Source organism: Zootermopsis nevadensis, unplaced genomic scaffold (assembly GCF_977971745.1).
Source record: "Zootermopsis nevadensis isolate Lab colony 2312 unplaced genomic scaffold, Znev_1.0 Znev_ptg000028l, whole genome shotgun sequence".
NCBI classification, from domain to species: Eukaryota; Metazoa; Arthropoda; class Insecta; order Blattodea; family Termopsidae; genus Zootermopsis; species Zootermopsis nevadensis.
The window spans coordinates 18,659,493-18,672,628 of record NW_028259160.1 but is presented as its reverse complement, the minus strand read 5'-3'; the positions used below and the strand labels follow the sequence as shown (position 1 = coordinate 18,672,628).

At 38.2% G+C, this 13,136-nt stretch overlaps 1 protein-coding gene across 4 annotated transcripts in view; it reads left to right on the top strand.

Annotated features, from left to right (window-relative positions):
* LOC110838250 (receptor-type tyrosine-protein phosphatase F-like) overlaps positions 1 to 13,136 on the top strand; it is an 82,768-nt gene that overhangs the window by 26,316 nt on the left and 43,316 nt on the right. For 3 of the 4 annotated variants that reach the window (XM_022081280.2, XM_087357075.1, XM_022081281.2), the window contains 5 exons: positions 3,451 to 3,635; positions 8,456 to 8,597; positions 8,717 to 8,818; positions 9,024 to 9,122; positions 11,690 to 11,830. In XM_022081280.2, coding sequence (XP_021936972.2) covers positions 3,451 to 3,635; positions 8,456 to 8,597; positions 8,717 to 8,818; positions 9,024 to 9,122; positions 11,690 to 11,830 — 669 coding nt within the window. Of the gene's footprint in view, positions 1 to 2,019; positions 2,356 to 3,450; positions 3,636 to 8,455; positions 8,598 to 8,716; positions 8,819 to 9,023; positions 9,123 to 11,689; positions 11,831 to 13,136 lie in introns of those variants that run through there. The other variant, XM_022081282.2, reaches the window with a different exon arrangement.

Sequence of the window (13,136 nt, the reverse complement as noted above, 5' to 3'; positions counted from 1 at the left end):
TACCTGGAACAAAGCAGACTGCTGCAACACTTATCCATTTTGTGGAGGATTAAACGTTGTTTCTGTTTATAATATTTAATTGTATGAACATTTATTATCTTTCTTTAAACTTTATCATCTTTGTACTATTACCTTTGTAAAATGTAATATCTTTGGTCGCTGATCACCCTCTTTGGAAGGGTAATGCCTTTCACCTCTTTAACCAGTCTGAATAAAGAAGGAGATGGAGCAACAAGGCCGCGTATCTTTGTACCTATACTCCACATAGTTTGGTGCCGAAACTCGGGACCTTTTCTTCATGGTAAATACTAAGTGTGTACGAAATTATTGCGAAGGGGCAAGTGGAAGTCGCTCCTCCTGCAGACGAGGCAGGGGACTTGTTCTACCTGCCGCACCATGCAGTAAAAAAAGAAAAGCGCGGAAACACCAAATGGAGGATTGTTTTTGACGTTTCCTCCCACGGAAGCAACACACCGTCACTCAATGAATCACTAGAAATGGGCCCAAATCTGCTTCCTGAAACGCTTGCGATACTACTGAGGTTCAGACTCTACACAATAGCTATCTTGGGTGACATCAACCAGGCTTTCCTGCACCTGGTATTAGACCAGAAGGATAGGAACTTGACTAGGTTCTTCTTGTACCGTGTGATCCAAGATGATGAGGGAAGATACAGCACGAGCGACGTAATGACTTACCGCTTCACACCTCTTCCATTTGGTCTGACTTGTAGCCCATTTCTACTCTCGGCTACAATACGGGAACTTGCTGCCATGTACATGTCCAAGTTCCCCACTGCAGCAAGACTTGTAGATAATTCGACATTCATGGACGACTTTGTAGCCAGCGCAGAAAGTGACAACAGCGTAATTGCCATCTACTATGACCTCACCGCTCTGATGGAACTAATTCGACTGCCTACGGCAAAATGGGCCACCAATTCTGATCCACTAAAATAAATTTTGAATGCCAAAGGCACAGAATACAAAAAACAAACAACAACCCGCAAGTACTGGGAGTAGACTGGGACACAGAAACCGACACGTTCTTTTACTGTCATCAGGACATCATGGATAAACTGTCAAAAGAACCTGTATGCAAACGGCAACTCCTTCAAGCTACTGCCAGATTTTATGACCTACTCGGCCTGCTGTCACCTATCTCCATCAGTGCCAAGGTACTGTTTCAAGACACTTGGTGTTGGGGATTAAAGTGGGATGAGCTGTTGCCACACGATCTTGGTGTACGCTGGCGCACATGGGTGTTGTCCTTGCCACATCTCTCAGAAATCCGTATACTTCGATGGCTTGCGAGAGAGAGAGAGAGCGACACGCGCGCGCACACACACACACACCCCACACACACACCACACACACCCCACACACCCCACACACCACACACCACACACCACACACCACACACCACACACCACACACACACACACACACACACACACAAAAACTTCCTGATACATGCGTTTTCAGACGCACCCGAACGAGCCTATGGAACGGCCCTGTACGTACGATCTACGACAAGCAACAACACCGTGATTCATTTAGTCTGCAGCAAGAACAGAGTTGCGCCAGTGAAAAGGGTAACTGCCCCGACTAGAGCTTCTAGCTGCACTACTGAGGGCGCGGTTGCTTCACCACTTTTGCAAGGAAACAGGTTTTGACATCACGCATGCAACATTATGGACAGTTCTCACAGCCGCCACAACACACCAGCACCTGGCTCAGTGTGGAATTCAATTATTGAATGCTTTCTTCTTCTTTCTTCCTGTGGTTCTACAACCCTCTGTGGTTCTTGGCTGCCTCATTTTTTAAGAGGTTATTTAGTCTTGAAGTGCATTTTGAGTGGTGACAAGCCCTCTGCCTGTGCACAATTTATGCTCAATCTTGATTTGTCTGCTAGAGCCATCTAATGGAGAATCAGGAGAGACATGGGTAAAAAATGATCGCTGACTTTTGCTTACGAAATATCTCATTTATGCTTGTAATGATCTTTTGCATGTTGTAAATCTATGGCATGGGACTGCCAGCTCTACTTCCCCTCCAGTGGATGTTGTGCTACAGATTTTAATCACCTTTAAAACAATCGGAGGAAATATCTGTAAAATTGAGTGATTTCGAATATAGTTAATGAAATAATTAAGGCATACATATACAAGTAGCCCTCGATTTACACCGGGGATTTGTTCCTGGACGAACCGGCATAAACGGAATCAGCGTAAATTGAAACTCTTTTATAATGTAAATCAATGGGAAGTCAATGACTGCATTGTTGGGAGAAGAATGAGGATACAAGATTATAACCCTCTGATTGCACCAGCAGCCGCAACCACCAATGGAAAAGGTAGGACTGAGGACTGTAATGAGTGCCACCTAGTGGCTACTCCTCAGGTCTGTTGTGAATTATAATAAGCCTTTCAATACATCAGTATATCCCCTCCCTCCTGTTAGTACCGGTGATGCAACTTCAATCTCAGTATTTAACATTTTGAAGCATTACGCACGTGTACACACTAAAGCCACTACATCTGCTTGATTAGGCTTGTAACAAGAATAAGAGCAGGTTTTTAGGTTCTCATTGTGAAGATGGCGCTGTTCTGGGATATATCACCATGTAGCCTGGTAGAAATTTACCAGCATTTCAGAGGCCCTTGCTGCTTCCACCATTGTGTATGCAGAGTGGTGATAAGTGATATAACAGCAAAACAAACTCCACTGCCAGTTCATTGTTTTTTAGGACAAGGAGTCTCGGGTTCGATTCCCGGCGGTGCCCGAATTTATAACTTGTGTTGAGCAAGGCCGTGGTCTAGGCAACACGGAGTTTTCCTCTGGGGGCTTCCCCGGTTTCTCCGTGGCATCCCAACAATTACTCCATTCACACACACAGAAGAAGGCAATGGCAAACCACTTCTGGATCATCTGCCAAGAACATATATGAACAGGTCCCAGTCCGAGAAAAGGATGGAAGATCCTGTTCATATGGACCTGTCGTCAGACAGAACACTAAATAAATAATAATAATAATACAAAAGTAATATTTGAGGCAGAACAGAGTTGCTATCATGTGGACCACTGGAGGAAGGGTGGAGGTATTGTTTACCAAACCTCTGAAACATTGTGGGATCAGACACAGGACAAACAACTCCTTCAAAGTTATAATCTAACAAGAAAACTTGTATTCAACATAACAAGAGCCCACTAACTACAGATTGTACAACCAACACCACACCATGGAACTGTACAGTATCTACAATAGCAGCAATACATCACATTCAGCAAAGAAGATATCAACGAACAACAGTGATGCAATTTGTGAAAATTGCCAAAAACTCGTGGACTCATGTCTGAAACAAGATGCTTGTTTGATAATTTATACATTTTTTCCCACATCATCATGCTCCACTGAATCTTATAAAAGATAAAATTTTGTTTGTTGCAGGTGATTCTGTCACATTGTCACTTGCAGAAGTGGAAGGATACCTGATGAGCCCTACTTTTGTACCACACTCAAGTAGTTTATGTGTGTCACTCACATACTACCTTCCATCAACTGCAGGCAGCAGTCTGAAATTGAGTGCACTTTGGGCTGGAGGTGACAGACTGGACTTCGATACTATCAAAAATGTATGTATTCCTTATCAGACTTGATTAGCATGGCATTAGTTAGGGCGTTATTAAGTGAAGATGTTCACCCTACATTAACCAATTTGGTTTTTCCCTATACATGCAGCACTGCATATTTTAAAATTCATTTTTGTTAGTACAGTAAATCTATTTGCTTTTCACTAGGTGTTACAGTTGAGTGGTTTGCATTCCTGTCTTGTTTTTGAGAGCTCCCAGTTTCAGTTGTTCACACAGAGGCTGGCTGTTTTTACTGTTTTTCCTCAGTACTTCCAAGCAAGTGCTGGTGTATTACCTTAGGTTAGACCATGACTGCTTCCTTTGATGTCCCTTCCAGTTTATTTATTACTAATCCAGTCATTCAACAATGTAAAATCTGAGCTATTCAAGTGTCATTAAATCAGAGGAGCTTAAAATAATAGAATATTTTATTTATTTTACTGTTCATTCATCCAGGGGATATGCAAGTGTCAGAAAGTACTTTTCTCTTAGTGACTGTGTCATCAACTTCTTTCCTGTAAGTGGTTTTCTGTGCTGGCTTTTCTTATTTGTGATTAAAAAACTGACTCCACTGTTCATGGAAGTATATGTTTTTTTTTGTTAGATGGCTAATGAGTTGTAGTTTGTCCAGTTTCAGTAGATCTAGCATCTTTTAAAATGGCTTTAGTATAGATGAACTTAATCTGGTTCCAGCAGCTAAATAAGATAATGTCTGAAGACTAACTGTGAGCTACCTGCTAACCTTAATTACTTTCTTGGCATCATGGTGCATAGCTGGCACTAAGCAAACTTCCTCAATGAAGAAGATTTCCTTCAGAAGCTGATAACCACTCAGCTAGTCAAGAAAATCCTCATCTTTCTTGGAACATGATGATTTATTTCCATATTCACAACAGCTCACTTCAGGTACTCATCCTGAGCCAAATGAATCTAGTCTACACTCTCCTACTTTATTTCTATAAGATTAATTTTAATATTATTTTCCCACATGTACCGAGCTCTTTCAAGTAGTTCTTCCCTTCAGGCTTTTCAAACAACATTTTGTAGAAATTTCAGATATGCCCCATGCTTAGTACATGCCCTGCCCATTTTATCCTCTATGGTTGTATCTTTGTAATAATGTTTGGTGAAAAAAAATTGTGGAGCTCCTCATTATAGCCCTTTTTGTGTTTTCCCTCTTAGGACCTGTTGTTCTCAGGCTCCATAAATATGTAGTCTTCTTTTAATACATACATTGCCATGGTTACAGTAATAATTTACATGGAGGATTTGAGGTTCTTATGGTAGTGAGTATGAAGGCTATGTGTGGCTGTCTTCTGGGTTATAGTGACATCAGGTCTAGTGGAAGTTTACCAAACTTTCAGAGGTAATTGCTGCCTCCATTATCAGGGTCATCTTCAGTAGTTGTATATATTTTAATCTCTGTTTTTAGGTAGTAAATGGGATGACGAAATATTCTGAACGGCATGGTAGCAAGAATTTTCTAAAATTAATCTGCTGTGTGTTCTGGACTATAATTTTGATTTGTTCCCATTATTTCCAAATATGTTGTTATTGTCTAATATTCAAAATATTGGTAGCTACCTTAATGTAACTTATTTCCCAGTAGTCTGGTGAAGAGACAAATATTTACTTCTAAACCATCACTCTGATGGAGGAACGTAGATTGAGAACAGGGTGTTGAGGAGGACATTTGGGTCTAGGAGAGAAGACTGTGGGGTATGGAGAAACTGCATAATGATGAACTTAAAAAGTCAGGGTAATTAAGTCAAGAAGAATGAGATGGTCAGGGCATGTGGCTTGCATGGATGCTGCAGGTATTGGTCAGGAAGCCTGAGGGGAAGAAACCTCTGGGGAGACCTAGATGTAGATGGGAGGTTAATGTCAGGTGGGATCTGTGGGAGATGGGAGTTGAAGGAGACTTGATTTTGTTGGCCCAGGACAGGGTCCGGTGGAGGCCATTGGCGAATTTGGTGATGAATCTTCGGGTTCTGTAAGCCATCTTGTTAACTTCTAAACCAGCTTCCTTGGTAATACATAATAGAGCTTCTGTGTTATCCTTATGATATTTGTTTTATCCAATAAATCAACATTAATAACATAGAGATCATAAGCTTTTGTGTTCCATTCAATTCAAATCCCTGATTGTTTGATAGGACCTTCCTGACAGGAAGGAAATTTGAAGAGAAATGACTATGAAGGTTCTCTTTGTTTAAGACCATTTAATTACAAAACACAATAGACAAAACTATTTACTTATACAGACATTGCTCTAGGTTTTGTATAACAACATTTCAGTTAGATTAATAAGTTGAAAGAAATTAGTTTTGTGTGTATACTGAATTCAGTGAGAATTTTATATAATTCTTCTTGTTTAACTGCATGGTAGGCTTTCTTGAAGTCAATAAATGACATGTTCTGATGTACTATATTATTTTACATCCTGGGTGGAAGGGTGGGCAGGCTGGGCAGGCATAACTAGCACTGTATGTGTTCATTTTATGCACATCATGCAAAGAACACATTTTACAGAAAATAGTGGTACAAGAATTGCAGCTGCTGAAATACATTTTTTGGAATCATTGATGGGACTTTTACTGAGATATGTAAAGAAGAATGAAGATCATAGGGTAAATTATAGATCAATACTAACTCGGTGCATTAACTGACATAGTAATTTGCAACTGTCTTTTTCTCAGCTTCTGCCCAGAACTGCTAACAGCAACTTCCACTGAAGTTATTCACACAACAGTTCAACTGCGTGTCATTGTGTTAAATACTGGTTATTATTGTATGTGTGGATATGGTTTGATACACTGTTGAACAGTGCATACTGCAGACCTCTTAATCCACATTTAATCCATAAAGTTGGCATGTGGTCCACAATAAATACTAAACTAAGTATTCCATATTCTGTGTAAACTGTTCTGATGGGTATGTGAGACTAATATTGACAGAATTTTTCAGACAGGTCACAGAAAATGAATGATTGTATGAAATTTTCTTCAACATTATATAGCAGAACCATGTTTCACATGTTATTTATACAGAAAAAACAGTGTTAATCAGTATATTGAACCAAAACCACATAACAATAACCAGTATACCATGATGTTGGCACAGCTGCACTTTTGTGTGAATAATCTTAGTGGCAGTTGTTGGCACTGTGTGGTGAGTCATGCATTTTCTGCTGTGGGCTAGGAAGAGATGGTTATATCAGTGAATGCACTTCAGAGAACATAAATTTATAGATCTTCATGAGGTCTCAAAATGAAAGAATTATGAAATTCATACCTCAAAGACACCATAATTTTGAATTATGTTTCACTAGTAAAAGAAACCCTACATAAAATGTTGCTCTCCCAGAGGATATTTTAATGGGGGCAAAAACTGAATGTTGCAGCTGAGTAATTAGTCTCCTGCTTCATATTCACGAGATTCTAGGTTCAAAGTTCGGTCTGGAGGTCAATTATCTGTGAGAATTTCTGTGGTATTTTTTTGGTCCCTCCAGGCAGCTGCTAAGAGTATTTTAAATTAAGCCATGACCACTTTATTAAGTTTAATATTATTTTATTATCTTATTATTCAACTCCTTTTAGAGCTATTTACAGCTTTGTTAAACCATAACTAACTCCATGGAATTGAGCCCTTCTTAAGAAGCTAATAATATCTCATTTCAGAATTCCTTACCTTTTGATGTTTTTTCTGGTTTTGGCACACCACAACATAATGCCCTCTGTATGTGTTTACAAAATAAGACTTTCAAAATGTTTCCAGCAGTGACAGTACTGTGTGTACACAGACAGGCATGTGTGGAGGGGAACTCTGAAGGGGATTAATAATAAAATAAGATTTGATCATTTATACATTCATTCATTCACTGAATGTTTTGACCAATTCTTGTTGGTCTTAATGTAAAGTGTCCTTTATTGTTGTCTGATTTTATCCAGATGTATAAATGTCAACAGAAGTTAGTAAAACTACTAAATTTCAAACGCATTCATTATATACAGGTAGCCCTCGATTTACGCCCGGGATGCGTTCCTGGACGAACCGGCGTAAATTGAATCTCTTTTTATAATGTAAATCAATGGAAAGTCAAAGACATGCGTTCCCAGTACCCAAACATTGACGAGTAATTAATGGCATTACATTTAAAGCTCTGAAATAACATAAATAAAATAAAGGGAATTTAAAAAAAAAAATATTTTATACACTTTCAACAGGCAAATCGTTGGTCATCGCGATTGACTGTGATTCTTTCATGTGATTGATGCGTACAGTCATATCTGGTGTTATGCGATAGTTGCATTCATGTAAGACTCCAACTTATAGAAAATCGCGTAGTAAAAATAACCCCGGTACCTCCGCAGAGATTAAATTAGCCCTTTGAAAGTTTAGAGCTCCAGGAACGAAATTGCATAAGAACAAACTCATGTGCAAAAGTATGCATTTCACAAACAGCTTTTACTGAATCATCAATCTCATTGGAGCAAATTCGCGTTAACGAAACATACGTAATTGCAGAGATGACTGTATTTATAATATTTATTCAAAATAAGTGATGTAAGAATTACGATTTAGTAAAAGAAGCAGTACGTGAAACATTGTAAAACGTTATAAATAATAGTATCTTTTTCACTTTGTGACTTGCTGGTTTCAAAATCGGCGTTATTCTGAATCAGCGCAAATTGAAATGTCCCAAATCGAGGTTTACCTGTATTGTTAAAATATATTGAGTCAAGGGCGTCTGATTTTCTTGCAGTAATAGAAGTATACTGAGTGAAGAGTAAAAAGTTGTTTTATAAACGTTTCTTTGGCAGACTGGAGAATGGAAAACACAGAGGTTTGTTGTTGAACTGCCAGCAGGAAAACAAGACAGATTAACACAAATAGTACTGAAAGGAAGAAAATCGTATGGATCAGATGTTTTGGTGCAACGGATAGCTGGCTGTAATGGAGAAGGTATATTGTCCATGAGTTCGGTATTAGAATTTAACTGTTTGATATAGAAGGCCAGAAGTGACTGGAATATGTTTCTGTTGTGGCACTATGTCTTATATAAATTTATTGTAACACTCTAGGATTAGAAGATATTCTTGAGTTGTCAAATGGAGCTACCACCATTGATGTCCGAAACGGTGGTTACGATGTAGCAGTGATGCGGTCACAAAAGAATAAGCTTTGTAAGTATTATTGCATTCCTTGGTGTCTTACACTAACTTACTGTGTGCCAGAGGCAGTCTAGTAGTTAATATATTGATTGCATTGAAGTTGAAATTGAAATTGAAAGCACCAAAAGAGTTTTTCTTGATGTAAGTAGCTACCTTGCAATGTAGGTATAAGAAGTGTGTGCAGAGATGTATGAATTATTCTTTTTGACATTTTCAGTTTCTTTTGAAGTGACTTGCATAAATGGTGGAATTTTTGATGAGGAACGTGGTGGCTGTGTATGTCCATCAGGATTTGGTGGCTCAACTTGTGAGGAAGGTATTAAATACAATTTTGCTATAATATTCAGACACTCATCTTAATAAATAAATAAATATTATGATTTTAAATTTTGTGTTATCAGTATGTATCCATATGTGATTATATCAGTTCTTTAACATCTTTGAACACTACATATATACAGTAATACCCTGGCTAATGCTGCCCCGTTTGGCGCTGTTTCGTTGTAGCACTCACTGTAAACTCCCTTGAGCTGCTGCTATTTCAACATCATAGCTAACACTCATTTAGGTAGCCAATTATTCACACTTCAAACCTGCATTCCTGTAGAAGTGGTTTACCTTCCACCCAACACCACTTCATTGATACAACCAATGGATCAGGGAGAAATATCATATTTTAAGGCCTGCTACCTCTGTCGCACATTTAAGAACCTCGTAGAGAAAACAGATGATGAAGATTAACAATTGTTCAAAGAATTTTGGAAATATTACAACATTATGAATGCTATAGATAATATCAGAAAAGCCTGGAATGAAGTGACTCCAAACTGCATGAACGGGGTGCGGAGGAAATTATGGCCAGAAGCATTCAGCCATTTGGAGGATTTTGAAGAGGAATTGATCATGTAAAGCATTGCCGAAGTGGGAATGGAGGGCATGAATGAGGGTGATGTTGAGGAATTGCAGTCTCATGGTGAGACTCTTAGCAATGATGAACTTAAAGAACTAGCAGAGCAGCACATCCAGAAAGAACTGAAAGCCTCTGACCCAAATAAGGAAGCACAAGTGAGAAATCTTACAACAGAATTCCTCAGCAACAGCATCACCATGATCATGAAAATTATGGACCAGTTTATAGAACATGACTCTGATTATGACCTGAGCTGTAAGGTAAGGTGAGGCATTCTTGAAATGATATCTTGCTACCAAGCAATATTTTGTGCGAGAGATCTCAAGGAAAGACAATCACCTCTTGACTCTTAAATACCAAGAAGCCGAGGCTTGAAGATCCACAGGTCGACCCCTCATCTAAAACATAATTAAGTAAGTTTCATTATTCTAATTGTATTTGTATTATCACCCATCTAATATTTATAAATGCTATAATGACCCCATTTAGCACTGTTTCAGTTAGAGCTCCACTTTCTAGGAGTGTATCCTGAATGTTAACCGAGGTATTGCTGTACATTATGAGTATTGTGATTAGCCATTAGCTATTAAACCTTCATTTAAGTTTTCAGTGAGTCTTTATTGCTGTTTATTTACTTTAAATTATTGACTGACTCACACTTACGCACTCACTCAATGTTGCAACAGCCTGAAGCCAAGCCTTGGTCTCCTCCCATGTGGGAAGTTTCTTTGTCTCCTTTGAAGTGTACATTTATGAGTAGAGCGTTACAAGCCCACTGTCTCTGCACAATTTCTACTCAATTCTGATTTTGTCTGCCAGAGCCATCTGGTAGAGAATCAGGGGAGACATGGGTGAGAAATAGCTGCTGAATTTGGCTTAAAATATATCGTTAATTTCTTTTACATGCTGTAAATCTATGAAATGGGACTGCTGGCTTTACTTCCCCACTGAAGGAAGTTGTGCTACGGATTTTTATCACCCTTAAAAATCCATCGTCCTCAGCCGGGTTTGAACCTGCTAACCACTAGTCGACCGAGGGTGACTTTTACCTTAAATACCAGTGATAAATCATGACCTCTGATATTTGTTGCTTAAGGTAACTCATCTGAATAGGTTATTCACTGTTGTCAACATATAATGCTTTCACTGATCATCTATGAACAACCCCTCCTGAATAGGAATTTACACTTATCATTTCTTCGTTTTGATTGGATTGCAACAAATTTTCCTTACATTTTTTTTTTTACAAACATTAACTTATAGTTACACAGTGAAACTTGGCAGCTGGGCTGTACTCTTCTGGTGCACATTGCGTTCTATTTTCAAGTATTACAGAGGCATATTTTGCTGTAGTTCAAGCAAGACCTTCTTTTGTAACATAGCCAATAGATGGCAGAATGATTCAGTTTTTACTTTGTCATTATATCTGCAATAGTAGGGACATGCAACATTTTTAAACATTTGCACAGAAATCATTTAGCTACGTCACTAGATGCAGTTGTATACAATCCAGTTGTCCACAGATAAAAGAAAAACGTATGAAGTGAAACTTCAGTTTTGATAGTGATTGTTGTGGAAGTTGGAAGTAGTAGAGACCTTTTTAGATGCATGCTATTGCATGTACCCCTCTCTTAGATATTGGCAGTCAAGTAACCATAATTAGCATGATATATCTTTGAGATGCAAGTTAATTCAGTGACTCATATCAAGTGTCATTACTGAAGGCATGTTTTAGTGAAACATTGTTTTTTTAATTCTTACAACTTAGTAAAAACAAAGCATATTGGTCATCACAGGCAACCTTAATTTCATGAGATTTGAGGTTTTCACAGTGGTGATGATGATCGTCGTTGTCGTCTGTATTTTGGCAACTTGTAGAATTATCAATAGATGTCATTATTTCAAAGAAATATGCTCTTCCATCTTCAGGGCTAAGAAACAGCATAATTAACCCTAATTCCCTTTCTTTCCAGCTTGTGGAGCAAATAGGTTTGGTGCAGCATGTGAGGGTTTATGTTCCGAGACCCGTAGTGGCTGCCAAGGAATGATTCTGTGTCGCCCGTTGCTGGGTTGCAGTTGTCCGGCTGGGCTCAGAGGGTCCTTCTGTGACAGAGGTGAGTTTTGTCGTGAACAATTCATTCTCTGTACTACTAAATGGTGAAGATAAACACAAAGCAGTTCAGTAGCATTTCTTTTAATATAGCCAAGAGCTAGTGAAAAGTCCTCGTGGGTGAACATTTATGCATAAGCTAACAATATGATCCCACAAGTGTAGGAATAGCATTTTAGTCTGCTTTTTCTCTGTCCATGTGTCAGTTTGTCAAAAAAGAAATAAGTGTAACTGTTAAATTTCTTCACATATATCATGTCATTGCATAATATCACACATTTTTTTTGCAAAGCTAAAGGAAAATAAATTACTATATGTGTTTCTTGCCTTTCATACTTACAAAAGGCAAAAACATAGAAATGTCTTCACTACATCTGAAACTGATATAGTGAAAGTGAGCAGGCAGATGGAATACATCATGGTAAGAATTGTTCTCTGTCATTCCAGTATGCAGCATTACCTTGCAGTTGTGTGGCAAATGGTACAGTCATATGTCATGCCGCATTTTATGAATACTGAGTATACATGATAAGTTCAACCTTTAAGATATGGGAATTTAGATTTCCTTGTACAACTTCACAGTCAAATTAAATTGTAATTTAAGTGCAGAAAATTATGAAATAAGTTGTGGTATATTCCTTGGCATTTTTAACCTACAAATTAGGAATAAAATGTAGACTATTAAGAATGAGTAAAATTTTCCCAGAATCAGAATTTTCAAATAATCAGCCCGGCAGTATAGTTTATATGCTTTTCCCATTTTGATCCCACTTTTTAGTTTATTATTCTGTTCTTAAAAATATTGGGTAGTAGATGAGTCAGCATGGCAGAAATATTTTAACATACCACACCATTGCTTCAGAATGACAAAACCAGTGGTTGTAATGAAATCAGTTTGCTGCCTTTGTGGCTGCAGCAGTGAATAGAAATCAGTGCAAATGCTCAAGATTTTGATAATTGGTTCATATATGGCAAGCTGTTGTTTCTGTTCTTGAAATTATTTGTCATTGCATTCATAAACACTACTCTGCACACTCCTTGAGTATGTGTATGAATGGATGGTAATCTTTAGAGGAAACATGGCCTATCCCATGCAGACTAACAGATTTGTGTCACTGTGGTTCTGAGAACCTAATTTTAAACTAATCTTACAGTATCAAAATTGTTTCAGAGTAGAAGCCAGACTGAACCAAACTTTCATTTGCTTCCTGAACACAGTTGTTAGTGGGATAAAATAATTATTTATGTAGCACAGATACAGTTCTATTTGTTTGTACTGGTGGGGGAAATCCATAAGCACACAAAAGGAC